At 68.8% G+C, this 24,446-nt stretch overlaps 3 protein-coding genes across 9 annotated transcripts; 1 reads left to right on the top strand and 2 right to left on the bottom strand.

The window, feature by feature from the left end:
* Window positions 1–601: 601 nt before the first annotated feature.
* CNOT3 (CCR4-NOT transcription complex subunit 3) lies at window positions 602–12,928 on the top strand. Of its 6 annotated transcripts, none has more exons than XM_008251644.4 (18): window positions 602–881; window positions 4,715–4,792; window positions 4,893–4,960; window positions 5,133–5,207; window positions 5,332–5,421; window positions 5,570–5,698; window positions 5,787–5,882; window positions 6,671–6,890; window positions 6,981–7,114; window positions 7,328–7,384; window positions 8,249–8,621; window positions 8,701–8,824; window positions 9,258–9,456; window positions 10,663–10,762; window positions 10,844–11,042; window positions 11,133–11,265; window positions 11,748–11,873; window positions 12,620–12,928. In XM_008251644.4, exons 2-18 carry the CDS (start codon window positions 4,768–4,770, stop codon window positions 12,716–12,718), a joined length of 2,247 nt encoding a protein of 748 aa, XP_008249866.2. In that variant the 5' UTR covers window positions 602–881; window positions 4,715–4,767; the 3' UTR covers window positions 12,719–12,928.
* On the bottom strand, window positions 7,939–24,426 carry TMC4 (transmembrane channel like 4). Of its 2 annotated transcripts, XM_070062889.1 has the most exons (16): window positions 24,272–24,426; window positions 23,137–23,350; window positions 22,387–22,532; window positions 21,857–22,089; window positions 21,657–21,778; window positions 18,506–18,653; window positions 17,929–18,096; window positions 17,688–17,851; window positions 17,470–17,596; window positions 17,287–17,384; window positions 16,759–16,942; window positions 16,540–16,670; window positions 16,305–16,460; window positions 15,817–15,895; window positions 15,634–15,730; window positions 7,939–7,950 (listed from the first exon to the last, which is right to left on the bottom strand). In XM_070062889.1, the coding sequence occupies exons 1-15, from the start codon at window positions 24,348–24,350 to the stop codon at window positions 15,647–15,649; spliced, it is 2,133 nt and encodes a 710-aa protein (XP_069918990.1). In that variant the 5' UTR covers window positions 24,351–24,426; the 3' UTR covers window positions 7,939–7,950; window positions 15,634–15,646. The 2 variants fall into 2 exon arrangements, with proteins under 2 accessions (XP_069918990.1, XP_051685481.2); XM_051829521.2 differs by lacking the exon at window positions 7,939–7,950 and having other exon boundaries at window positions 15,512–15,730.
* On the bottom strand, window positions 12,957–15,177 carry LENG1 (leukocyte receptor cluster member 1). Its single transcript, NM_001171392.1, is given in 4 exon segments — window positions 12,957–13,182; window positions 13,403–13,662; window positions 13,832–14,008; window positions 15,046–15,177. Coding segments are annotated over 4 exon segments (795 nt in total).
* Window positions 24,427–24,446: the final 20 nt, after the last annotated feature.

Below are 24,446 nucleotides of genomic sequence, written 5' to 3'. Positions count from 1 at the left end.
ACGGCGCGAGAGGGGTGGGCTTTCCTGCCTAGCCCCGCCCCCTTGGCCCAGCGGCTGTTTTGATTGGCAGCTGATTCGGCTCGGCCCCCGCTTTGAAGGCACCTGTCTCTCATTAGATACGCGGCCTTTAACGCCCACTCTCCATGCCTTCCTCCGCTTTCCCCACCCACCTCTAAGGCCAACCAATGGCTTCAGGGCAGAGAATCGTCTCGCAACCAATTAAAAGCGACCCTAAACTTGACGGACGACTTCCCGCCCCTGATCAGCCTAGCTCCTCCCCGCGACCAATGGGTTTGCAAGAGGAGGGGGTGGGCAAATCCAATCAGCACAACACATGCCTCCTGATTGACGCACGGGCCCTCGCGCTGGCGTGTTGTGCCTTGAAGGCGGGAGGAGGAGGCGGAGCGGGGAAGAAAACCTGAGCCAATCCTAGCAGATTGCGCGGGAGGCCAATCGAACGCCGCGCCTTGGTGCGACTGCCCAATCTGCGAGAGGGGGCCGGCCTCATCCCTGCCAGAAACCAATAAGGAGCGTCCTACGGTCAAGAGCGACGTGCAGCAGGAGCAATGACGGGCCTATATTCGGGGCACGGGGGCGGGTCGGCGCCAGAGACGAGAAGAGAGGAGGGGAGGCCTCCTCCGCCGCCGCCATCTTGGACCGGGCCCGGTCAGCTTCCGCGGAGCCATCGGCAGACGCCGCGGCCTCCCTTGAGCCCCGACCCCCGTCATCAGAACAACCCCGGGCCCACTCCCCCAGCCCCACTTCCGCTTCGCGCCGCTATCGCGATAGCGCCCGGGCCCGGGGCGCGAGAAAAAGGCGGCGGGCGCTCGCCTCCCCCGGCTATCGCGATACGCTCCTCAGCGGCGGCGCCAGCTCCTGTGGTGAGAGCATCAGGCTCGACTGGGCCGGACCCCTCCCCTCCCCTCCCCCGGCGCCTCGGCCGCCCTCCCCGCCGCCTCCCGCCCTGGCGACACCGCCGTCTGTCGCGACATGCCCCGCCGCCCGGCCCCTGCTGCCGCCTCGGTCGCGCGGGGCTCCGGGCGGCCGGGGGCGGCCCCTCCGTCAGACCCGGCTCGGCCCCTCACGCCCTCGGCGCCGCCGGCGTCCTCCCGCGCCCGGACCCCCGCCCCGCGTGGCCTCCGCTGCGGGACCCCCTCCCGGAGGGGTGCGCGGGTGCGAGGCCGCGGCGGCGGCTGCTGCTGGCCGGCAGGATGGAGGCGCCGCGGCGCAGGTGCCCGCCTCCTCGGGGCTCAGCCCCTGGTGCTGGGGGACCCCGGCGGCGCGGGGGGCGCAGGCCCTGCGGGAGCGCCCGCGGGAAGGACACCGGCTCCTTCCGTGGGCAGCCGCAAAGTTTGCGCGTCGCCCCGTGCGAGGTCCCGGGACAGCCGGGGCTCGCGCGCCCTGCAGCGCACGGGGCGGGATGGAGGGGGTGCGGCTGGCGTTGCGGGATGTGGCTGCCTCCCTCGCGGGTGGCTGTGCGCCGAGCTGCCCCGGGTCGCAGGGACCCGGGCCCGTCTCGGGGAACTTGCTCCCTCCGGTCTCCGTGCCCGTGCTGGGCTCCCCTTTCGCGGAGCAGAACCTGCCCTTTGGGGGAGGGGTCCTTGATCAGCTCCCGCGCGCCCTGGAAGGTGCTGCCTGGGCCGGGCCTGCTGTGGCCTCCCCTGCCCTCCTGGATACTGGTGTCGGCCCCTGTCCTGGGTGGGAGGGGTCCCCGCCAGCCGTGAGGCCTAGGACCCGCGGGGCGCATTTGGCCCCTGTTAATTCTCCCCTCCACCTGTCATTTCTCCCCGGCACGAGACTGAACGCCAAGGGGCTGTGCTCAGCAGGGGCCGCGGGCGCTGGTGGCCGGTGCGAGACCCTGTGCGGTCACTGCCGTGGGGACTGAAGCTGCCCTGGCCTCTCCTGACCAGGGCGGGGGTCCTCAGGCCCCTGGGACTCGGGGTCGCCCGGATCAGAGCGATCAGAGGGCTTTGGGACAGGTCTTTCCGAAGGTGTGTGGTGGCGGCTTGCTGCCCGCACCCACTCGTCCTGGGGACCCGCGGAGGCGGGGCAGCTGCCCGCAGTACTGTCCCTTTGTTTTAGGCGTGCTCGTGGGGGGCCAGGCCTCCCTGGACACGGGAGGGGGGGGCGGTGCTGCAGGAGAGCCCCGGTTGTCCGCGCGTGCCGCCCCAGAGCGTGGGCTCCCCTTGCTGTGGCACCGAGGCTGGGTTCCTCCGGGGGCCAGCTCCGGCCTCTCTGGGCAGCTGCCCGCTCGGAGTCGGGCCCGCTCCATCCTGCTGCTGGTGCCGAGGGGCTGGGACAGGTGTGAGAGCTGGCGCCCTCCTGCGCGCTCTCCAGCCTCCCTGCTGCCCGGGCCCCAGAGCTGCTGAGCGCTGGGGGCTGGAGCTCAGGCTCCCTTCCGCGCGCTCTGCTGTGGGCTCCCCCGTCGGGACGTGCCCCCTCCTTGTGCATGGCCTCCGAGACTCTGGTCTGGGAATGGCCCGCGTGTGGCCCGCAGGCGACCCCGAGATTCGGCTCCCTCAGGTCTGCGGGGCCGCTGCCACCTGCCTCCGCCCACCGTGGGCCCTGTGGGAGAGTGTCAGCTGCCCCTTGTCCTGAAGCCTGTGTGGGACCGCGGCCTCCGGGGTTAGGTGTGGACACCCAGCCCCGTGCTGCGTTTCCAGCGGGCGAGGCCCTGTGGGGCAGGACCGTCCCAGGTGCCCCTCGTGGGACGCCTGCCTGTGGCTCTTGCTCCCTGGGCGGGCTGTTCCTGCCCATGGCAGGGGAGCGCGGGCGCTGCCTGGCTCTTGCTTATTGGCCCTGGCGGCGGGGACCCCTTCCGGCAGCTCAGACTCCTAAGCTAGCCCTCCCCGGGGCTCCCTGACGGGTCCGAGGGCGGCCGTCCCTGGACGAAAGGCCCTGGGAACTCCTTTTTGGCCCCAGCCCGTGGGTTGCCTGTGACTGCCGTGAGGGTGCAGACGCCCCCGGCTCAGGTTGGGCCTGCCTGGTGGCTCCTGTTGCCCCAGTCCCCGCTGCCACTCCGGCACGGGGTTCCTGTGAGCACAGAGCCCTGCCTCACGGCCGAGGTAGGTTTTCACTCTCCTGCCTCGGCGAGATTTCGGTCTCCTCCCGTGTGACCCCAGCTCTAGCCCTCCTCGGGGTTTGGAGTGTGAGCTGCTCTTGGTTTTCGGGTTCTGCTCTGAGGCCCACTTGTGTGTGGTCCAGCTGGGTCCATTTCCTCCCCCGTGGCGCATGCGCAGACCTACATCTAGCCCAAGCGAATGCTGATCTCGTTAGTCCCCGACGTGTCTGAAAGGGGAGGCATCTGGTGGTCCCCAGGCGCGGTCCCGTTAGTCCCCAACGTGTCTGAGGGAGGCATCGCGTGGTCCCCAGGCCCGGTCCCGTTACTCCCCGACGTGTCTGAGGGAGGCATCGCGTGGTCCCCAGGCCCGGTCCCGTTAGTCCCCAATGTGTCTGAGGGAGGCATCGCGTGGTCCCCAGGGCCAGTCCTGTTAGTCCCCGACGTGTCTGAGGGAGGCATCGCGTGGTCCCCAGGGCCAGTCCTGTTAGTCCCCGATGTGTCTGAAAGGGGAGACATCTGGTGGTCCCCAGGCCCGGTCCTGTTAGTCCCCCGACGTGTCTGAGGGAGGCATCGCGTGGTCCCCAGGCGCGGTCCCGTTAGTCCCCCGACGTGTCTGAGGGAGGCATCGCGTGGTCCCCAGGGCCAGTCCCGTTAGTCCCCGACGTGTCTGAGGGAGGCATCGCGTGGTCCCCAGGCCCGGTCCTGTTAGTCCCCCGACGTGTCTGAGGGAGGCATCGCGTGGTCCCCAGGCGCGGTCCCGTTAGTCCCCCGACGTGTCTGAGGGAGGCATCGCGTGGTCCCCAGGGCCAGTCCCGTTAGTCCCCGACGTGTCTGAGGGAGGCATCGTGTGGTCCCCAGGGCCGGTCCCGTTAGTCCCCGACGTGTCTGAGGGAGGCATCGCGTGGTCCCCAGGCCCGGTCCCGTTAGTCCCCGACGTGTCTGAGGGAGGCATCGTGTGGTCCCCAGGGCCGGTCCCGTTAGTCCCCGACGTGTCTGAGGGAGGCATCGCGTGGTCCCCAGGCCCGGTCCCGTTAGTCCCCGACGTGTCTGAGGGAGGCATCGTGTGGTCCCCAGGGCCGGTCCCGTTAGTCCCCGACGTGTCTGAGGGAGGCATCGCGTGGTCCCCAGGCCCGGTCCCGTTAGTCCCCGACGTGTCTGAGGGAGGCATCGCGTGGTCCCCAGGCCCGGTCCCGTTAGTCCCCGACGTGTCTGAGGGAGGCATCGCGTGGTCCCCAGGGCTGGTCCCGTTAGTCCCCGACGTGTCTGAGGGAGGCATCGCGTGGTCCCCAGGCCCGGTCCCGTTAGTCCCCGACGTGTCTGAGGGAGGCATGGCGTGGTCCCCAGGGCCAGCACCTTTGTCCCTCGGTCGCCGCATGCTGTGTGACTACCCTGCTCTGGAGGTCTTCGTTCGTCTTCTGGGGAGAAGGGGTTCCATGCCCTAGGAATTCCCCACTTCCTGGTTGAAGACCCACGAAAGATCGCAAGAGATCTCCAGCGTCTCGCCGGGGCTGGTGCTGGGCGGCGGCGGGGGCAGGGCCTGGGCCCGGGCCTGGCTGCCGCTCGGATGGAGGGCTCGTCTCCCCGACCCCGTGCGCTGCTGCCCTGGCCGGCGGGTCGGCGCGGGCAGACGCTCACTCCTGCCTGTGTCTCCAGCAGCGTCCGTCTCCAAGGGAGTATGAAGAGAGTGCGTCTGTAGGGCTGGGAAGATGGCGGACAAGCGCAAACTCCAAGGTACAAGGCTGGGCGCCTGGTGTGCCGCGGCCGCTGGCCTGGGCCCCCCTCGGGCCGCTTGCTGCCCCGGCAGGGCCCTCACCCCGCCCTCCTCTGCCAGGTGAGATTGACCGCTGCCTCAAGAAGGTGTCCGAGGGCGTGGAGCAGTTTGAAGACATCTGGCAGAAGGTACGGGGCTGTGGCCAGGAGAGGGGCCGCGTGCTGGGTGCTGGGCCCAGGAGAAGCAGCTCTAAGCTGGGTCTGGGCAGCGAGGGTCCCAGCACCCAGCTGAGGAGGAGGGAGACTGGACCTGTGCCCCCACCGCGGGTCCTGCGCTGACCCCGAGTTCTGCACCCCTCAGCTCCACAACGCAGCCAACGCGAACCAGAAAGAAAAGTATGAGGCCGACCTGAAGAAGGAGATTAAGAAGCTGCAAGTGAGGGGCTGGGCCGGACTCCTGTGTCCTGTGGGCGGAGGGACCGGGGCGTGGACTGCTGGGCCCCCGGGAGCAGAGGGCGCTGAGGGCGCTGGAGGCCCACTGCTGCTCTTCCCATCTGCAGCGGCTAAGGGACCAGATCAAGACATGGGTGGCGTCCAACGAGATCAAGGACAAGAGGCAGCTGATAGACAACCGCAAGCTCATCGAGACGGTAGGAGCCCGGGGCCTGGGGCCCCCGGGGGCAGGTGGCCAGGTTCCCGGACCGCAGAGGACTGAGAGCAGTCAGGCGTCCACCCCGAGGGAAGGCGGAGGCCGCTCCCTCCGCCTTCAAGAGCCCCTGCCGATTGCGCTCTCCACAGCAAATGGAGCGGTTCAAAGTTGTGGAACGAGAGACCAAAACCAAAGCTTATAGCAAGGAGGGCCTGGGCCTGGCCCAGAAGGTGGACCCTGCCCAGAAGGAGAAGGAAGAGGTTGGCCAGTGGCTCACGGTGAGCTGGGCAGAGAAGAGGAGGTGAGCGCGGGGGCCTGGCCCAGCCCACCCAGGAGCTCGGCCCGACAGCCCGCCTCTCTCCCCAGAACACCATTGACACCCTCAACATGCAGGTGGACCAGTTTGAGAGTGAGGTGGAGTCCCTGTCCGTGCAGACGCGCAAGAAGAAGGGCGACAAGGATGTGAGTGGGGGGGCGGTCCGCACGGGGTGCGGTGCAGGGAGGAGGCGGGCAGGCTCTCGGCCATGGCTATGTGGGAAGACGGTGGGGCTGTCAGAGCAGTGGGAGCGAGGCTTCCTGGCCCTCAGAAGGCCCCAGGTCCCAAGGTGAGGTGGCCGTGTGGACAAGGCAGGACTCTGGGAGCCAGCAGGGAAGCTGCCCAGAGGGTGCTCTGGGGGTTGGATCCCAGAAAGGGGGCATTGTCAGGTGTTGGGGCAGAGGGGTATGACCTACCTGTTCTTGCTGGCCCAGGAGAGGCAGGGCACGCAGGGCAGGTCCCCTGGGTGGCTGCAGGGCCGGGGCCAGAGTTGCGAACCAGAGACTTGAGACTTGAAGGGGGGATCTGGAGCCGGGGCCAGGCTGTCAGCGTCTGAAGGGCTTGTGTCCCCTGCCCGGAGCACCGGGCTTCTGAACCTGGGCTCCCGGCAGGGGAGCGAGCGGGGCTGGGGATGGCAGGACCCCACATGGCACCCTTGAATGGAGGTTGCTGTTGGGACAAGGTGGAGAGTGGGGTGTGTGCACCCCAGAAGGGGGCCAGGGTTGCTGCATAGGCTCCTAGGGGCCAGGCGTGGGGCTGGCGCGGGCCTCTGGGTGTCCAGGGAGTGCTGGGTTCAGAAGGGCTCTGTGGAGAGAGCAGCGGGGCCCCGGGGGTGTCGGGCCTTGCTCAGGGAGGGGCTGGAGCGGGAGGACGGTTCTGCGGGGGCGGGCCGGCCCTGGGCAGCCCCTGAGCCTGGCCCTGGGCTCGCCAGCAGAAGCAGGACCGGATCGAGGGCTTGAAGCGGCACATCGAGAAGCACCGCTACCACGTGCGCATGCTGGAGACCATCCTGCGCATGCTGGACAACGACTCCATCCTCGTGGACGCCATCCGCAAGATCAAGGACGACGTGGAGTACTACGTCGACTCGTCCCAGGACCCCGACTTCGAGGAGAACGAGTTCCTGTACGACGACCTGGACCTCGAGGACATTCGTGAGGCCTGGGGTCGCCCTGCGGGAGCGGGCCGGGCCGGCTCCTGCCCCAGCCCCAGCCCGCTAAGCACACGCCCCCCTGCCCCCACAGCACAGGCGCTGGTCGCCACCTCCCCCCCCAGCCACAGCCACATGGAGGATGAGATCTTCAACCAGTCCAGCAGCACGCCCACCTCGACCACCTCCAGCTCGCCCATCCCGCCCAGCCCGGCCAACTGCACCACGGTGAGGCCCCGGGGCCTAGGCTGTGGGGTGGCTGAGGGGCCTCCCTGCTTCTGGGTCCTGGACCCTCGGGGGGCCCGGCTGTGGGCGGTGTCTCCGGGAGCTGAGGGCCAGGCCAGGTAGGCGCAGGGACCCGGAGGGTCAGGTTTCAGAGCCTGGACTCTGAGGCCCCAGAGGTCACTCAGCAGCCCGACTCCCCCTCCCCCTCCCCCTCAGGAGAACTCGGAAGACGATAAGAAGAGGGGACGCTCGACAGATAGTGAAGTGAGCCAGGTAGGTCCGAGCCCCCCTACTCCGCGGTGCCCACAGGCTGGCTGGGCCCAAGACGCAGAGCGGGGCAACGGGCAGCACGTGCGAGGGGTCTTGGAGGAGGGCTGCAGCGGCTGGGGCAGGGGTCCAGGCAGCGTGGCGAGGCGAGGCGAGGCCCGCCGGGTCCAGGGCCAGTGCTTGACTGTGCACCCAGAGCCTGGGGCTGCCTGGCTGAGGGGTCAGAAGACCAAAGGGGCCTGTGTGGTGCCGAGGGGTTGCACTAGCCCTGGCCAGCATAGCCTGGTGCAGTCTCAGAGGAGCACAGTGTGGGACGCGGTGCTGGGCAGGGGGGGTCGGGCCTGTGCCCCACTGTGGCTGACGGGAGGGACGTCCTGGAGGAGAGAGCGGGCTGCTGAGTGGCGGAGGAGGGGCGCGCAGGCAGACTCCCCGGCCCCCACTGCCCAGCCGTGGTCCTGGGGAGGAAGGGGTGGCCGGTCCCCTGGCTCTTGAGTGCGGGGTACTCGTGGCGAGCAGCGCCCAGGGTGTGGGCTGGTGGTGTGACTGCCGTGGGGAGGCCCCGGCGCTCCCGTGCAGAGAGCTGGTCACCTGGAGCCCCGCAGAGGCTCCAGTGACGTTCAGCACGGTCTGTGGGTGTTCGGCTGCTGGGAGTCCCCCACTGGCGCCTGCGGGCTGACGGCTGAGCCGTGTGCACGTGACTGCGTGGCACCCGTGGGGGCGTCCAGGCTGGAAGTAAACGTGGGTGTGTGAAGCACGGATGTGGTTGAGGCCAGGAGGGCGGGGTCAGCAAGGCCCGCGTGGAGGCTGGTGGGCTTGGTCAGAGGGGAGCTGCCGCCCCCGGTCCTGACCCTCTGTCCTCTCCCCCTGCAGTCTCCAGCCAAAAACGGCTCCAAGCCTGTCCACAGCAACCAGCATCCTCAGTCCCCGGCTGTGCCGCCCACCTACTCCTCCGGGCCCCCGCCTGCTGCTTCTGCCTTGACCGCTGCCCCTGGCAACAACGGGGCCCCCACCCCAGCAGCACCTGCAAGTGCCCTGGGTCCCAAGGCCAGTCCAGCTCCCAGCCACAACTCGGGTACTCCCGCCCCCTATGCCCAGGCAGTGGCCCCCTCGGCCCCCAGCGGGCCCAGCTCCGCCCAGCCCCGGCCCCCCAGTGTGCAGCCGAGCGGGGGAGGCGGCGGTGGCGGCAGCAGCAGCAGCAATAGCAGCGCCGGTGGAGGCTCTGGGAAGCAGAACGGCGCCACCAGTAAGTGGGCAGCGGTGTGGGCTGGGGGCAGGGTGGGCAGCAGCCCCCGGCTCCTTTCTAACCACTCCTCCTCCCACAGGTTATAGCTCAGTCGTGGCAGACAGCCCAGCAGAGGTGGCCCTGAGCAGCAGCGGGGGCAGCAGTGCCAGCAGCCAGGCCCTGGGCGCCCCCTCGGGCCCCCACAACCCACCGCCCAGCACCTCGTGAGTGTCCTGGCCCCCGTGGAGGTGGGTGGTGGGCGGTGGGTGGTGGCGAATGGCACCCCTGCTGCCCATCTGCCCGCCTGTCTCCTTGCCTGGGACGTGTGTGCACAGCCCTTGGCCTTTAGCACACTCGTGAGTGTGCCCTCCACACTCTTTGCCCCACTTCTGGGGGGCCGCTGTCCCCTTTTCCACAGTGAAATGTGCCATAGCCCTCCTCGTCCCCAGCGCCCCAGATCACAGGTCAGAGCATTCCATGGGGTCTACCCGGCTCCCAGAGGAAATGGTCGAGCTTCTGCGGGGGAGGGGCCGTCCCCCCCTGTGAGCTCTATGGCCTCTGTCCAGCCCCCGAGCTCCCCAGGCCGCCTGCCTTTCTGATAAGCAGTGATGCCAGGGTGGTGGTCTGAGCCCCTCGTGTCCCTCCCCCCACTTCCAGGAAGGAGCCCAGTGCAGCAGCCCCAGCAGGTGCTGGGGGCGTGGCCCCAGGCTCAGGGAACACCTCGGGGGGACCCAGCCTCCTGGTGCCGCTGCCTGTGAACCCCCCCAGCTCCCCGACGCCCAGCTTCAGTGAGGCCAAGGCAGCCAGTGCGCTGCTCAATGGGCCCCCGCAGTTCACCACCGCCCCGGAAATCAAGGTGGGTTCTGGGGGAGCCTGGGTCTCTGTCCTGGCCCAGCTGTCCTTGCTCCACAGGGCTCCCGTGCCGCCGCCACCAACCTGGTCTCTTCTGGGGCTTTCTGTGTGCCCTTGCCCTGACAGCTGGGCTCTCGTGCCCCCACGGCTCCAGCCCCCCATCCTGTCCTCGTGTCTTCTCACAAGACGCACGGGGCTCTGCTCCACGTGACCTGTCCCCGCCTCCCAGAAGCCATGGCAGTCAGGAAACACTGCCATCAGCTCTGGGCCATTGGTGTCTGATGAGGCAGCCTCTGTTGGAGGACTGGAGAGGGGCCAGCGCTGAAGCCGAGGCTGTGCAGGGTGGTGGGGGCTGAGGGCCGCAGACGGCACCCACTCTAGTTGGGGTGGGGCAGGGGCTGTGTCCCTCTCAGGGTTCACTGTCACCTCCACTTCCTGGGAGGACGTGTCCGAGGCTGTAGGTGGAAAACGCATGGCATGTGGGCTTTTCTGGAAAGAGGAAAAAGCTTCGAGATTCTCAGAGAGGGTCCACAGCTCTGGGGAAGGAAAAGAGCCAGTGCAGTGGGTGAGGGGCGGCCTTAGCGAGAGTGTGTGTGGGAAAGGGCGGATGACCGCGCAGGGCCCCACCCAGGGGGTGACGTGCAGAGAGGTCTCCCATCTGCTGGTTGACTTCCCAGAGCTGGGCCAGGCCAGAGCCAGGAGCCAGCAGCGCCGTCCAGGTCTCCCATGTGGGTGCAGGGACCCAGCCCTTGGCCCGTCCTCTGCTGCCTTCCCGGGTGCAGCAGCAGGGAGCCCATGTAGGATGCTGGCTGCCCTGTGAGGCGTGGGCCGAGAGGCAGCTGGGACTGCACGCAGAACCACTCAGGACTGGGGCTGAGGGCCCCGGTGGCGACGCTGTGGGTTCCTAGGCAGTAGAGCGGGTGTTCTCAGAGCCAGTGGCTGTCCTTGGAGGAGGGTGTGGTGTTGCTTGTGTGACTCCTGCACAGTGCTGTTCTCTGCGCTGGGTCCTGAGCGTGTGGGTTCCCGGTGTGTGGGAGCCCATGGCACCAGATGTGCCTCTGTGGCTGGGGGCTGCAGGGCACAGCCAGAGCCCTCACGGAGGGGTGGGCGAGAACACTCAGGGCCTAGGCAGGCTGTACCCCTCACCCCAGCCCAGGTCTGCCGCAGGCACTTAGGCCAGCCCCTTCTCACCCTGCCCTCTCCCCCCCAGGCCCCCGAGCCTCTGAGCTCCTTGAAGTCCATGGCGGAGCGGGCGGCCATCAGCTCTGGCATCGAGGACCCTGTGCCGACGCTGCACCTGACCGAGCGAGGTGAGGGTCAGGAGGGTGGGGAGGGGGCAGCTGGAGGAGCAGGGCCGGCCCCGTCGCCTCACCGAGGGCCCCTCCCCACAGACATCATCCTGAGCAGCACGTCCGCGCCTCCAGCCTCAGCCCAGCCGCCCCTGCAGCTGTCGGAGGTGAACATACCGCTGTCGCTGGGCGTGTGTCCCCTGGGGCCTGTGCCCCTCACCAAGGAGCAGCTCTACCAGCAAGCCATGGAGGAGGCCGCCTGGCACCACATGCCCCACCCCTCCGACTCGGAGCGCATCCGGTGAGGGCCGGGCCGAGGGAGGCGGCGGCAGAGCGGCCCGGGGCTCCACAGGAGGTGGGCTCGGCCTTGACAGCCCTGCTGCTCCCACAGGCAGTACCTCCCCAGGAACCCCTGCCCGACGCCCCCCTACCACCACCAGATGCCGCCCCCACACTCAGACACCGTGGAGTTCTACCAGCGCCTGTCCACAGAGACGCTCTTCTTCATCTTCTACTACCTGGAGGTACAGCGGGGCCCCGGGCCCCACCGCCACCACCCTCCCCCTGCGGGCAGTGCCCTTCGGCCCCAGGGACCGCACCCCCTTCCTGGGGCCACACCTGTCCCTACTCCAGCCCCCTGTTGAACACCTGGGCTGAGGGTGGCCTCTGTGGCCCGTCCCAGGCCCTTTCACTTAGCCCCCCCACCCCACCCCGCTCTGCCCGTGAGCGCATAGTCAGTGCTCCTGGAGCCTGCTCCTGCCCCCACCCTCTCCCCTGCTTAGAAGTTCTCTCCGTCGCCCCCTCTTGGCTCTCCTCCCACGCTAGCTTCTCTTCAAGCCACTTCCACCTCCCGCCTCCCTTCTGAGCAGCAGTGGTTCTGCGCCCCCAGCCCGTCTCCAGGAGGACTGTCCGGCCCAGCTGTGGTCTGCAGCAGGGCCTGGGGCCTGCCCCAGCCCCCGGGCACCTGCTGTGCTGCTGGGCGGCCCCTGACCTCTCCCTCCCGCAGGGCACTAAGGCGCAGTACCTGGCAGCCAAGGCCCTGAAGAAGCAGTCGTGGCGATTCCACACCAAGTACATGATGTGGTTCCAGAGGCACGAGGAGCCCAAGACCATCACCGACGAGTTTGAGCAGGTGAGGGTCCCGGCCGGCTGCCCCTCCGCTCGGCCCAGCGCCACGCTCCCCCCTCCCCGCCCCGAGCATGGGCGCGGCTGGCGCTCTCAGCTTCTGGTGCTGTGTCGCTGTGACAGCCCCTCCCCTCCGTCCCCCAGCACCCAGCAGAGCAGGGGCTCGGCAGACCCTCCGTGGGGAGCTGCATAAAATGGCCTTCTCGCGTTTTAATCGTTCACTGACTGGAAACGCCTGCCTCTCCCGCACCCCCAGCCGGCTCCTGGGGGGGACCGTGGGCACATCCCCTGAACCCGTCTCGCCGTCCCTCCCTGTAAGCCTAGTGGGTGTCAGGACCCACTGCGCCGCTGTTATGAGGATTAAATGAGTTGACAACGTCTAAGTGGCAGTGGTGCCTGCTCCGTGCCCGGCGTCATGGGCGTCCGTGGTCCAGCTGCTGAGTTGCTGCGCTCCCGTGGTGTCCCCCCGGCGCCACCTCGTGGTGGTGCCGTGTTAGGTCCTCGACTGGCCTACTTGTGCTGCCCTGGTAGCCAGTCGGGCCATTCCAGGGCCTCCCGCCGAGCTACATCGCGCCGTCACCCAGAACATGCCTGTCCCTGCTCACGGCTCAGCTCAGGCTCCGAGCCGAGCCATCCGTCCCAGAGCAGTGGTGGCACCTGTGCCTCGAGGCCTCTCGTCCCAGCCAGCGGCCCTGAGGACAGTCCCCTGGCTGCTGGCCCGGCCCACTCACCGACCGCCTTCTCCCCGGCCAGGGCACCTACATCTACTTTGACTACGAGAAGTGGGGCCAGCGGAAGAAGGAAGGCTTCACCTTCGAGTACCGCTACCTGGAGGACCGGGACCTCCAGTGACACCGGCCCCCCCGCCCCGCATGCTGACCCCGGTCCTGGAGCACCCCCTCCCCCAGGAAGCCGGGAGGGGCCGGGAGGCTTCTCTTCCTCTCAGCCCCACCCTGGGGACCCAGGGGCGAGGGCTGCCCCCTCCCCTCCCCAGTGAGGGACATTTTTTGGTAAACGTATTTTCATTTTGGAAAATATTTATGAATAAATAGTTTTATATGACGGCTGGCAGCAGCCTCTCCTGCACCCCTCAGGAGTCGGGGGTGAGGTGGGGGTCGCGACCGCGGGGGCGCCGGGCCAGCTGGGGGTGGAACTGGGAGTTGTACCGCCGCCGCCGGTCGTCCAGCTCCTCCTCTTCTGTCTGACCCTGCCCGGGGGCCTGGCCTCGCACCCGGGCCAGCAGGGCTTCGGCCCGAGCCCTCTCGGCCGCCTCCCGCCGGAGACGCTGAGCTCGGAGCTGCTCCAGGGACGGGGGTCTGGGGGAGAGAAGTCAGAGAGCCTGCCGGGAGACCCCTTCCTCGGCCGCCTGCCCACAGCTCGTGCCCCCTGCTACCACACAGCAGATGCGATGGAGACAGGCGTGCCTGGGGGCGGGCTTGGTGCACACAGGCCCCCGCTCTGTCCAGCCGCCCGGACCAGGGCTCCCACAGGACCCAGCGTGGCCCCGCCATGCCCAGGGCCGGCCTGCCTCCTTACCCGGGGGGCCGCGGTTTCGGCCGTCCCTCCTTCCTCTCCTTGCCGCCCGGGCCGTCCCTGTCGCCGCTGCGCCTCTTCCCCAGGTGCTTCTGCATCTCCCGCAGGGGGTCCAGGCGGCTCTTGAGCTTCTCATCCGGGCCTGGGCCGGGTGGGGGGGCCTCTCGCCCCGGAGGGAGCTGGTACCAGGGGGGCTGCGTCTGGGCCTCTGCCGCGCTCTGGCCCAGGTACGTCAGGATGCCCAGCGCTCGCTCTCGCCGCTCCTGGGGGCAGCGAGGAGCGGGGATCTCAGGCCAGGCCCCGGGGCTCTGGGGCCAGCACTGTCGCCCGGACCAGCCCAAGGCCCGCTGCAGGGTAGAGGCAGAGCTGGGGGGGGCGCCCTGCGGTGGGCCTGGCCCCCGAGCTGCCCCCAGCCGCCCCGGCCCGGCTCACCTTCTCCTGCCGCTGCTCCTCCTCGTGCTCCTTGTTGCCGCCGGCCGCCTTCCCGTCCTCCAGCAGCCCCCGCAGCAGGTCCACCGGGCCGGCGCTCAGGGCGCCCGCCTCTGCCGCCTCGGGCTCGGGCAGCGCCTGCTGGCGCCTGGCCTTCTTCCGCAGGAACTCTGTGCGGGCCTGGGGGGAGAGCAGCGCTGTCGGGAGCGGCTCCTGGTGCTGACCACGGCACGGCTGCCCTTCCAGGAGTGAGTCGAGGGTTAGGGAGGACTCGGGGAGAGGAGGGCCCTGGGCCGGCCCGAGGGCTGCCAGCTGGAGCAGTCGCCGCCAACCTGCCGCTCCTGCTGCTGCCGCTGCACGCGTGGGCGTGGGCGTGGGCGTGGCCGGGCCCGGGCTGCGTTCCCAGCCCCTGGCTTCAGCCTGGGGGTGAACCTGCAGTTGGCAGCGGTGACTGGGTCTGGGTCACCCCCCTTTCAAATAAAATAACCTTTTAAAGATGGCTACAGGGGGCCGGTGCTGTGTGAGAGGGGGTAAAGCCACTGCCCCACGTGGCCGCCGGTTCGAGACCCCGATGTTCTACTTCCGATCCATCTCTGCTGTGGCCTGGGAAAGCAGCGGAAGATGGTCCAGGTGCTTGGGCCCCTGCACCCGCATGGGAGACCTGGAAGAGGCTCTGGGCCCCTGGGTGTGGCCTGGCCCAGCCCTGACCACTGTGGCCACTTGGGGAGTGAACCAGCGGATGGAAGACCGCCCTCTCTCATCTCATAACTGCCTTTCAAGACCATGACAGGGGCCCGCGTTGCGGCCTGGCAGGTTAAGCCACCGCCGCGGGCACGGGTTCGAGTCCCGGCTGCTCCACTTGCAGTTCGCCAAGTGCTTGGGCCCCGGCACCCACGCGCCCACGGGGGACCTGGAAGCAGCCACCCGGGGTGAACCAGCAGGTGCAAGGCCGTCCTCGCTCTCAACTTTCAAATACACATGAAAAAATAAGAAGCCACGGAAACGGGGCCGGCGTTTTGTGAGGCGCTGGGTTAGAGCCCGGGCTGCCCCGAGGCACCGGGAGACCCGGCCACCTCGGGCCCCGCCGCGCCCGTACGGGGCGAGCCCCCCGGACACCGCCGCGGGCGAGGGCGCGCGCCGCCAGCACACCCCCGGGCCCGGGCCGCCCCGCGCCTGCGCAACGCCGCCACTTCCGCCCGGCCGGGCCCGCAGCCTACCTCCTGCTGCGCGAGCAGCACCCTCCGCTCCCGCTCCTTCTCCTCCTCCCTGGCCTGGGCCTCGTCCCGTCGCACGCGGGCCACATTGTCCTTGTTCCGAACGTGCCAGCTCTTCTTGGGCAAGATGTTCATGGCGCCGTGGCCGTCCGCGGACTTGCAGTCCCGCCTCCCGGCACTTCCGATTGGCCTGGGGCGCGCCCCTTCCGGTTGTCCCTGCCACGCCTACGGGTTGGCTCTGGACTGTGATTAGCACGCCCCCGCCGGGTCGGCGGAGAGATGATTGGCTGAGACGCTCTCTATCACAGCGAATCCCTGGCGTTTGACGCTTGGTGTTGCCTAGCGACCGCTATTAAGGTTTGTAGTCAATCACAAGTGGTCCCGCCCCTGACCCAGCGGAATACGGCCGCCGATTGGCCAGCACGCACGTCACGTCCTCTCGCGGAACACGCACACACAAGCCAATAAATCTGACTGGCTCGCTCCCGGGTTTGAAAGAGCCCGGCAGCCTCTTCTGCGTTTATTGATCCGAGGAAAAGGCTCGGTACAGCGCCCGGGGCCTGGCGGCGGGGTCTCCTCCCGCGCTTCCATCTTCCGGCCGAAATCACGGCGGCCCGGGGGTCCGCGCCGCGCGGGCCGCGCTCAGCGCCACGGCGCGCTGGGCCAGGAACGTCTTGTTCTGCGCCTCCTGGGGGCGGGAGGGCCGTGGGGGCCGTGAGGGCGTGAGGGGCGGCCGGCCGCGGGCGCCCGCGCCCCAGGGCCCGCCCGGCTCACCGTCTCCATCTGGCGTCTCAGCGCGGAGATGACGCGTCCGTACGAGTGGGCCAGGGCCACGGTGTAGGCCAGCAGGATGCTGCGGGCGGGGAGGCCTCATCATCCCAGCGCGGGCGCGGGCATGGGCATGGGCATGTGCATGGACCCGGGTCCCTCCTCCTCACCCCGGGGCCCGGACCCTGCCCCTCCCCGTGCCCTCCGACCCCTCCCCGGGTCCCTCCTCCTCACCCCGGGGCCCTCCCCCTCCCCGTGCCCTCCAATCCCTCCCCGGGTCCCTCCTCCTCCTCACCCCGGCCCCTCCTCCTCCTCACCCCGGTCCCTCCTCCTCCTCACCCGGGGGCCCGGACCCTGACCCTCCCCGTGCCCTCCGACCCCTCCCCGGGTCCCTCCTCTTCACACCCGGGGGCCCTGGCCCTGCTCCCGCCCCCCGTCCCTCCTCACACCGGGGTCCCGGCGGGCAGCCCCCTCCCTGGTCGCAGGCCCCTGACCTGGAGATGAGCAGCAGGGGAACAGCGAACGCCTGGGTCCCCAGGAAGAAGAGGACGTTCTGGGAGCTCTGAGGGAGGCCGCTGATGGCCTCCGGGATCTGGGCCCAGATGGACGGGAGCCCGCGGAACGGGCCGCACAGCTTGGACGGGGGGATGCTGCGGGGGGAGACGGGCGGGGTCACGGGGCGGGGCGGAGTCAGGCGGGGCGTGGTCGCGGAGGGCGGGGCTCACGCACAGGAAAATACTGTACAGCACGGGAACCGCGGACACCGCCAGGCCCAGGAGCAGCACCAGGGGGAAGAAGAAGTTGGCGGTGGAGGCCCGGAAGGTGCGGGAGGCTGGGGAGCAGGTGGAGAAGACGGCGACCTGCGGGCGGGAGGGCAGGGGCGGCTTGGGGCGCAGCGTCCGCGGCGGACCTGGAGCCGGGCGCCCCCCGCGCCCCCGGCCCCCGCACCTTCTTCTGGTAGAACACCAGCAGGAACTTGGCCGTGTTGAGCAGCGGCAGTAAGGGGCAGAAGAAGGTCCCCACCCAGACCACCGTCTGCGCGTAGATGAGTCCCAGCACCTCGTCCGGCACCTCGAACTCCTGCGTCCCCGCCACGCGCCCCAGCGCGCCGGGGCAGCCGCTGCACAGCAGCCTGCGGCCGGCGGGCGGAGTCACGGGCGGGCCGCCGCGCTTTCCCCGCCTCCGCCGTCCCGCCCGCCAATCGCAGGGGAGCGCGGGCTGGGGGCGGGCCCAAGGTGCCACGCCGCCGCGGAGGGGCGTGTCCTGGGCGGGGCCAGAGGAAAGCCTCCTACTAGGCTGGGGCGTGGCCTGCGGTGGGGGCGGGGCTCCCGAGTCCACGCCATGGTGGGGGCGTGTCCTGGGCGGGGCCAGAAAAGCCTCCGTCTAGGCATGGGGGCGTGGTCTGTGGCGCTAGGGAATCCCGGGGCGTGGCCGCGGCGAGGGCGGGGCCTGCTCCTGTGTGGGCGGGGCTCTCACTTGCGCGGAAACTGGATGAGCAGCGTGACCGCCAGGCCGGTGAGCAGGTCGAAGAGCAGGAGCTTGTACATCTCCTGGCCCACGCGGGTCTCCCAGCACTGCAGGACGAGAGCGTCGGAAGGACCCCCGGGACCCGGCTCCGCGCCCGCCGCCCCCAGCCCCACGCCCCTCGCGGGTTCCCACCGGCAGCTCCTTGGAGTTGTAGCCGCAGGCCTTGCAGTCCTCGGCCTGGGCGCTGCCGCCGCACGTGATCTGCGCCCACAGGGAGAAGAGCAGGACGAGCAGCGACGCCAGGCGCAGGAACACGGCCCTGGGGGCGGGACGGGGCGCTGGCCGGCGGGCGGACGGACGGACGGACGGGGCCGGCCCGCGCCCCGCTCCCCTGCCCCCGCGGCCCGGACCTGAGAAGGAGGAGAACGACCTGGCGGCTGCGCGTGTAGCCCTCGAGCGGCACGAGGGCCTTGAACACGGGGGGCAGCACGAAGTTGACCGCCGAGATGAACACGGACGGGAGGAAGTTCACGGCCAGGCGCAGCAGCGGCGCCCGCTGCACGAGGGGCGCCTCCTAGGAGGGCGGGGGCGGGTGAGCGGGAGGCAGGCCCCGGCGCCCCCCGCCCCTCCCTGCGTCCGCGACCCCCGCACCTGCAGCTCCACCGTGTACCCCGTGGCCCAGTAGATGCCGTAGAAGGCGGCCCCCAGGAGCGCCAGCACCAGCAGGTTGAGCAGCGCGCGCACCGCCCACACGCGGGCCCGCTGGCCCAGCGTGCGCACCGCAGCCCGGCGCCGCACCGCCGCCTCCTCCAGCTCCACCTGAGGCCGGGAGACACGGGCGTCGGCCTGGGACGGGCGGCGCGAAGCCCCTCCTCAAATGGACCTGACGCCGCCCGCCACCGGCCTCTGTACAGTCCTGGTTCCCGCCGCGTCCCGCGCCCTCGTGGGGTCCGCCCCCGCCCCGGGTCCCTGCCTAGCGTAGTCCAGCCTCGCCCCTGTGCGCCCTGGCGCGGTACCCCAGGCCCCGCCCCATCCCCACGAGGTCAGGGCCCGCCTTGTAGGAGCGCGCCGACCGCTGCGCTCGGAGCCAAGGCGCCTCCCTGCACCCTTCGACCTTGGGCACCCTCCCCGGCCTCCTCGCAGCCCCGTCTGCAGGGCTGAGCCGGGCCCTGCGCTATCTCCGCCGCGTCCCCAGATGGGGAGGGCCGCGCCCCGCCCCCGGCCGCACCTGTAACTCAAACAGGATCTTGCGCTGGCGCAGCCGCACGTGGACGTCCCCGCGGAGGCCGAAGTCCCAGGCCGAGAACACTCGGTGGCTGTAGCTGGTCAGAGTCCCCGATTCGGCCAGCAGCGTCTGCTTCAGGCCGGACACGGAGCTGGGAGAGGGAGACCCGCGAGATGGCGTGGGCCAGGGCAGCCTCGAGTGGGAGTGGGGGCAGCCAGGGGACAAGAGCCCCGAGACCGTGGGCGTTTGGCCAGCCGCTCCAAAGGCCGGGAGGGGCTCCCAGATGGACCCAGAGGGGCGGGGGTTGCAGGGGAGGAGCAGCAGCAACACAGGAAACCAAAATAAACAAACAACCTGGAGAGACGGGAGGGGATGGAGACCCAGGGAAGGGAAGGAGGCCCACGTCTTCACCTGGCAGGTGCACAGCACACCCACCTGGTCCCCTGGCAAGCTCCACTCTGTCCCCGTGCCAGCAGCCAGAGGGTGTCTCCTGGTTAAACCTACCCTCCAGCCTCTCGCTGGTCGGGCAGCTGAGCCCCCTTCCTGGCGGGAGCAGCCAGGGCCCACCTGCTTTTGAAGGCTCGGATCCGGGCGGCTGTGGTGGTGCGGTGGGCTAAGCCGCCCCCAGCTCAGTGCCTGGGGTGGAGCCCCGCCCCGCCGCCTTCCAATCCGGCTTCCTGCTACTGCACCTGGGAGGCAGCAGGTGCTGGCTCAAGTGCTTGAGCTCCCGCCACCTGTGCGGGAGACCTGGCACGAGTTCCTGGCCCCTGGCTTTGGCCAGGCCCCGGCTGTCGGGGAAGGAGCCAGTGGATGAAGGTCTCTCCCTGTTCCTCTCCCCCACCCCACTTCTTCTCTCCCTCTTCCCCTCCCCTTTCCCCCTCCCCCTCCCCGTTTCTCTCCCTCTCTCTCCTGTTCTGCCCTTCGGATAAATAAAAGCACTTTAAGTTCAAGTCCTGTTGCCCTACCTCCCCAGCCTCGCCTCCGGGACACCGGCCTGGAGTGCTGGCGGCCACTCACCTGGCCGGCTGCTTTCCGTCTCCCTGCTCTCTGTCTCGGGGCCTCAGAGGGGCCTTCGCTGGCCACTCCGTCTCCTGAGGCCCCCACCCATTGGTCTCTCTCGCGGTGTGGGCCAAGGCCTGTGCTTGGCAGACAGTTTCATTGGGCCTATCACTTACATACTGGCCACAGCTGCTTTTGGGCTACCTGGTTGACACAGAGACCCCAGCACCCTGGGAGAGAAGCGCACGACTTGCTGGTTCTCCACAGACAGGTGGCTGGCCTGGCTCTGTCCCGGCGCCACTGGGGTCTCTAGGACCTCCCAGCCCCTCCAGTGACCACTGACCCGCCCCCCCCCACACACACTCTCCAAGCTCTACCCAGCTGTGCGGGCCCCCAGGTGGTTCCCCAGGCCCTGGTGCACCTAGCAGACTCTTTTCTTTTAAGGTTTGCTTCCTGTACACATTCCCTTCTCTTGGGATCACGGGATCACCTGGCCTCATCTCAACGCCCAGATCGGAGCCAGATACGGATCTGGGACCCAGAGCCCCTTCTGCGCCCACGTGGGTGGCTTTCACCCAGATCGGAGCCAGATACGGATCTGGGATCCAGAGCCCCTTCTGCGCCCATGTGGGCGGCTTTCACCTCCTCTTTCACCTAAGAGCTCCCCAAGTTAACCCCAAGTCACAACTCTGCCCCCGAATTCCCCACCGCCGGCCCTCGTGCTAGCCCTCCACTCTCTCCCACAGTCTGTGTAGCAACCCCTCCCCTCAAAATACCCCCCGAGTCTCTGCATAGAGGAGGTCCAAGAAACCACAGAAACACCCGCGGCGACCCACGGCGAGCGCAGAAGGGACACGGCTTCGGCGGATGACGACATGGCCATCCCGTCTCTTCACGCGTGTGACGCTTTGAAAAATGAAAACTACCCCAACACTGACCCCCTGTGACCACCGTGCGCCTAGAACCCAAGTCCAAGCCGCCATCGCCTCTCCCGGCTCTCCCACCTCTTCTGCCCTGTTCCTCCTGTGAACTCCCTCCCTCCCCCCGACACAAACCCACGGAGGAATCTCCAAAACCCAAGTTAGATCAGGAGGGTCCTTAGCTCAGGAACCGGCACCCACGCCCATCCGACCTGCCAGGCTGGCTCCGCCCTGCTCCGGCTGTGCCTTCCGCCTGGAGCCCTCTCCCCCCAGGGTCTGCTCCGCTCCGCTAAAACTCCCTCCTCCTCTGTCTCGGCTTGCGCCTCCTGTTCTCAGGGCAGGCGTGTGGCACGGCAGGCACGGCGCCACCTGGGACGGCTACAACCCCATACTGCAGGGTCTGGGTTCGAGTCCTGGCTCTGTCTCGGATCCACTCCCTGCTAATACACACCTGTGGAGGCAGCAGGTGTAGGTTCAAGGATTGAAGACCCTGCCACCCACGTGGGAAACCTGGATGGAGTTCCCACCTCCCGGCGCGGGCCTGGCCAGACCTGGCTGTTACAGGGCAGGGAGCCCGCAGGTGGAAGACCTCCCTGTCTCCCTTGTGTGTACATCTATCTCCGTCGCTCGCTCTCCCGCTCTCTATCCCCGTATCTCCTTCAAATGATATTCGATGAGGCATTCCTGGACCACCTGATAACTACACAGCCTGGCCCTGGCCTCCAAGTCAGCCCCACGCTCCAAGTCCCAACCATTTAGGACGAGGCCCTGCACCCAGGAGGTGCTCAGTAAAGCCCTGTGGTGGGGCTGGCGCTGTGGTGTAGCCGGTAAAGCTGCCGCCTGCAATGCCAGCATCCCATATGGGCTCCGGTTCAAGTCCTGGCTGCTCCACTTCCCATCCAGCTTCCTGCTACTGTGCCTGGGAAAGCAATGGAAGATGGCTCAAGTGTTTTGGTCCCTGCACCCACGTGGGAGACCAGATGAAGCTGCTGGCACCTGGCTTTGGCCTGGCCCAGTCCTGGCCGTTGCAGCCATTTGGGGAGTGAACAAGGGGATGGAAGACCCCCCTCTCTCTCTCTTTCTCTGACTCTTTCAAATAAATAAATATTTAAAAAAATAACCTCCTTTCAGCTCAAGCAGATGAAAGACCACAGCAAGACACGGGGCTCTTGAGGGGGAGGGGCTCAACCCCCTGCTGCCCCCTCCGCGGGCCGGGAGGGCTGGGGTGCACTGACCGCTGCAGGATGAGCACGAGGCTGATGATGCTGATGGCGAAGGCTGAGCACAGGTAGGCGACGGCCAGGTTGGGGCGGGCCGGGAAGAACCCATAGAAGAGAGGGGACCACTCCAGGTAGCCCTGGGGAGAGACAGGCATGCGCAGGGTGCAGGGGGACTGCGGTGGGCGCGGGCACCTCCCCAGGGGCCCGACACCCACCTGTCCCGAGAGCAAGTTGAAGAGCTGGGAGGGGAAGGACACCAGGCCCGGGGTGCCGGGGTTATAGGGTCCGCAGGGTGAGGCGGTGTCGGGGCCCGGGGGACCCGGGGGAGCCCCTTCCAGCCAGGTGGGCAGCAGCACCATGCAAGCCACCAGCACTGCGGCCAGCACGTTCAGAAGCAGCAGGAACCGTAGCAGAGAGAAGTAGGACTCGGTGCCGGCGCCAAACTGGCCTGCAGGGGGCAGCAGACAAAAGTAGGACACCGTGCTGGTGCCAAACTGGCCTGCAGGGGGCAGCAGACAGAAGTGAGGACACCGTGCAGGCGCCAAACTGGCCAGCAGGGGGCAGCAGAGACAGGCGCAGCCGGCCCGACCCCCGTTTGGGCTGGAGCCCAGGCTACTCCTCAGGAGTCCCGACCCCCAGCCTCAATTCCAGCTTCAACACCTGCTTCCTCCTCCCCACATCCAGGGCTCCCAGCCCTTCCTCTCTGAGACCCCTCCCCCGGGACACCGGGCCCAACCCCTCGCACCCCCGATCCTCTTCAGGGTCCATGCCCAGGGCTTCAGAGTGCCCAAGCCTTCCATCGTCTTCTCCTGGGACCTCCGAAGCAGCTGGGCCCACTGGGTCCTGCTGGATCCGGCTCTGTAGGCCATCTGGTCCCAGGCCTGGCTCTGCCTGGGAGGGAAACCAAGTCGGACAGAAGAGGTCAGGCTTACCAGCCCCAGCGGGGCCGGCCGCCTGCAGAGCCCAGCTGGGCGACAGGGAAGTGACACAGAATACTTTGTAGCAAGCACAAGGAAGTGCACCTAACCTCCAGCGGCAGCAGAATCAAGGTGGATACAAAGTTCCTGGCTAAGAGATGTGGAATCGGCTCCCCGAGGCTCCCGAGGGGCCAGGGCTATGGACAAATGCAAGGGCAGCCAGGGGAGGGCTCCTCGTGGGGAGGTGGAGAGGCCATGAGGTTTCAGACAGACAGGGCGACGGAGGCGAAGAAGGCTAGGCTTGCGGGTGGGGAAGACAGGTGAGGCCTGGGAGACAGGGGACCCACAGCAAGACTGGGGGGGGGGGGGTGGAAAGCAGACAGCACCGTGAGGGCAGCAAGAAAGGGATGGGGGGGAGAGAGGAGAGGGGAGGGAAGGGGAGGGGGGGAGGGCCCCCACGAGGCCACAGAGGGGCCGAGGCAGAGCCGGCCGACAGAGCGGGGAGGAGACGGAGCTCAAGGCGCCCCGGTAGCCCAGCTGCAGGGCCCTGGGGACCCTGGGCGGGAGCTGGGCCTCACCTGTGCACCCGTCTGGCCTGCATGGGCCAGGGCAGTGCCCGGGAGGGCTGTGGCTCCTGCAGCTCCTTGTGGGCAGCTTCCGCCAAGGTCTGGACGCTCCTTCTGTCCTCCTCATCCTCCTCCTCCGGCGCCCCCCAGGGCGGCACCCCAGGGCCGCGGTAGCGCAGGGTGGCAGCACTGGGGAGCTCATTCAACACCGAGGAGAGAGACTGGCCTGGGCAGGAGGGTGGCAGGCTAGGAAAACCCAGGGGCAGGCCCAGCCCCTCCTCCCCCAGACCCAGCCCCTCCTCAGATCCAGGGCTCCCCCCAGCACCTCCTCCCTCAGATCCAGGGGTCCCCCAGCCCCTCCTCCCTGAGACCCAGGGTTCCCCCAGCCCCTCCTCCCTGAGACCCAGGGCTCCCCCCAGCGCCTCCTCCCTCAGATCCAGGGGTTCCCCCTGCCCCTCCTCCCTCAGACCCAGGGGGCCAGGCCCAGCCCCACCTCAGACCCAGGGGTCCCCCCAGCCCCTCCTCCCTCAGACCCAGGGGTCCCCCAGCCCCTCCTCCCTCAGACCCAGAGGGCCAGCCACAGCCCTCCTCCCTCAGATCCAGGGATCCCCTCAGCGCCTCCTCCCTCAGATCCAGGGGGCCAGGCCCAGCCCCTCCTCCCTCAGATCCAGGGATTCCCCCAGTCCCTCCTCCTTCAGACCCAGGGGTCCCCCAGCCCCTCCCCCTCAGATCCAGGGGGCCAGGCCCAGCTCCCCCTCCCTCAGATCCAGGGGTCCCCCAAGCCCCCCCTCCCTCAGACCCAGGGGTCCCCAGCCCCTCCTCCCTCAGACCCAGGGGTTCCCCCAGCCCCTCCTCCCTCAGACCCAGGGGTCCCCCAGCCCCTCCTCCCTGAGACCCAGGGGTCCCCCAGCCCCTTCTCCCTCAGATCCAGGAGTCCCCCCAGCCCCTCCTCAGATCCAGGGGTCCCCCCAGCGCCTCCTCCCTCAGACCCAGGGGTCCCCCCTGCCCCTCATTCCTCAGACCCAGGGGTCCCCCAGCCTCTCCTCCCTCAGACCCAGGGCCTGGTCCTCCTCTCTCCTTCCCATCCCCTCGGACTCCCTCCCAGCCCAAGGGTTGGATGGCTCTGAACGCCCCCCCGGCCCCCCACCTTCTCTGGCCCCCCGCGAGGGCAGCCACCCCCCAGGGGAGCTCCAGGTTCCCGAATCCCAGGCCTGGTTTTCTTCCATGGCCCCGGGCTCCGCTGTTTCCGTGTGTCGGCGGCCACTGGGCGGGGCCTGTGGCAGGTGAGGGAGGGGCCGCAGGCGCCCGGAGGGAGTCAGCGC

Source organism: Oryctolagus cuniculus, chromosome 18 (assembly GCF_964237555.1).
Source record: "Oryctolagus cuniculus chromosome 18, mOryCun1.1, whole genome shotgun sequence".
Taxonomy (NCBI): domain Eukaryota; kingdom Metazoa; phylum Chordata; class Mammalia; order Lagomorpha; family Leporidae; genus Oryctolagus; species Oryctolagus cuniculus.
The sequence above is the reverse complement of the archived record's forward strand: the minus strand, read 5'-3'. Positions and strand labels throughout refer to the sequence as shown.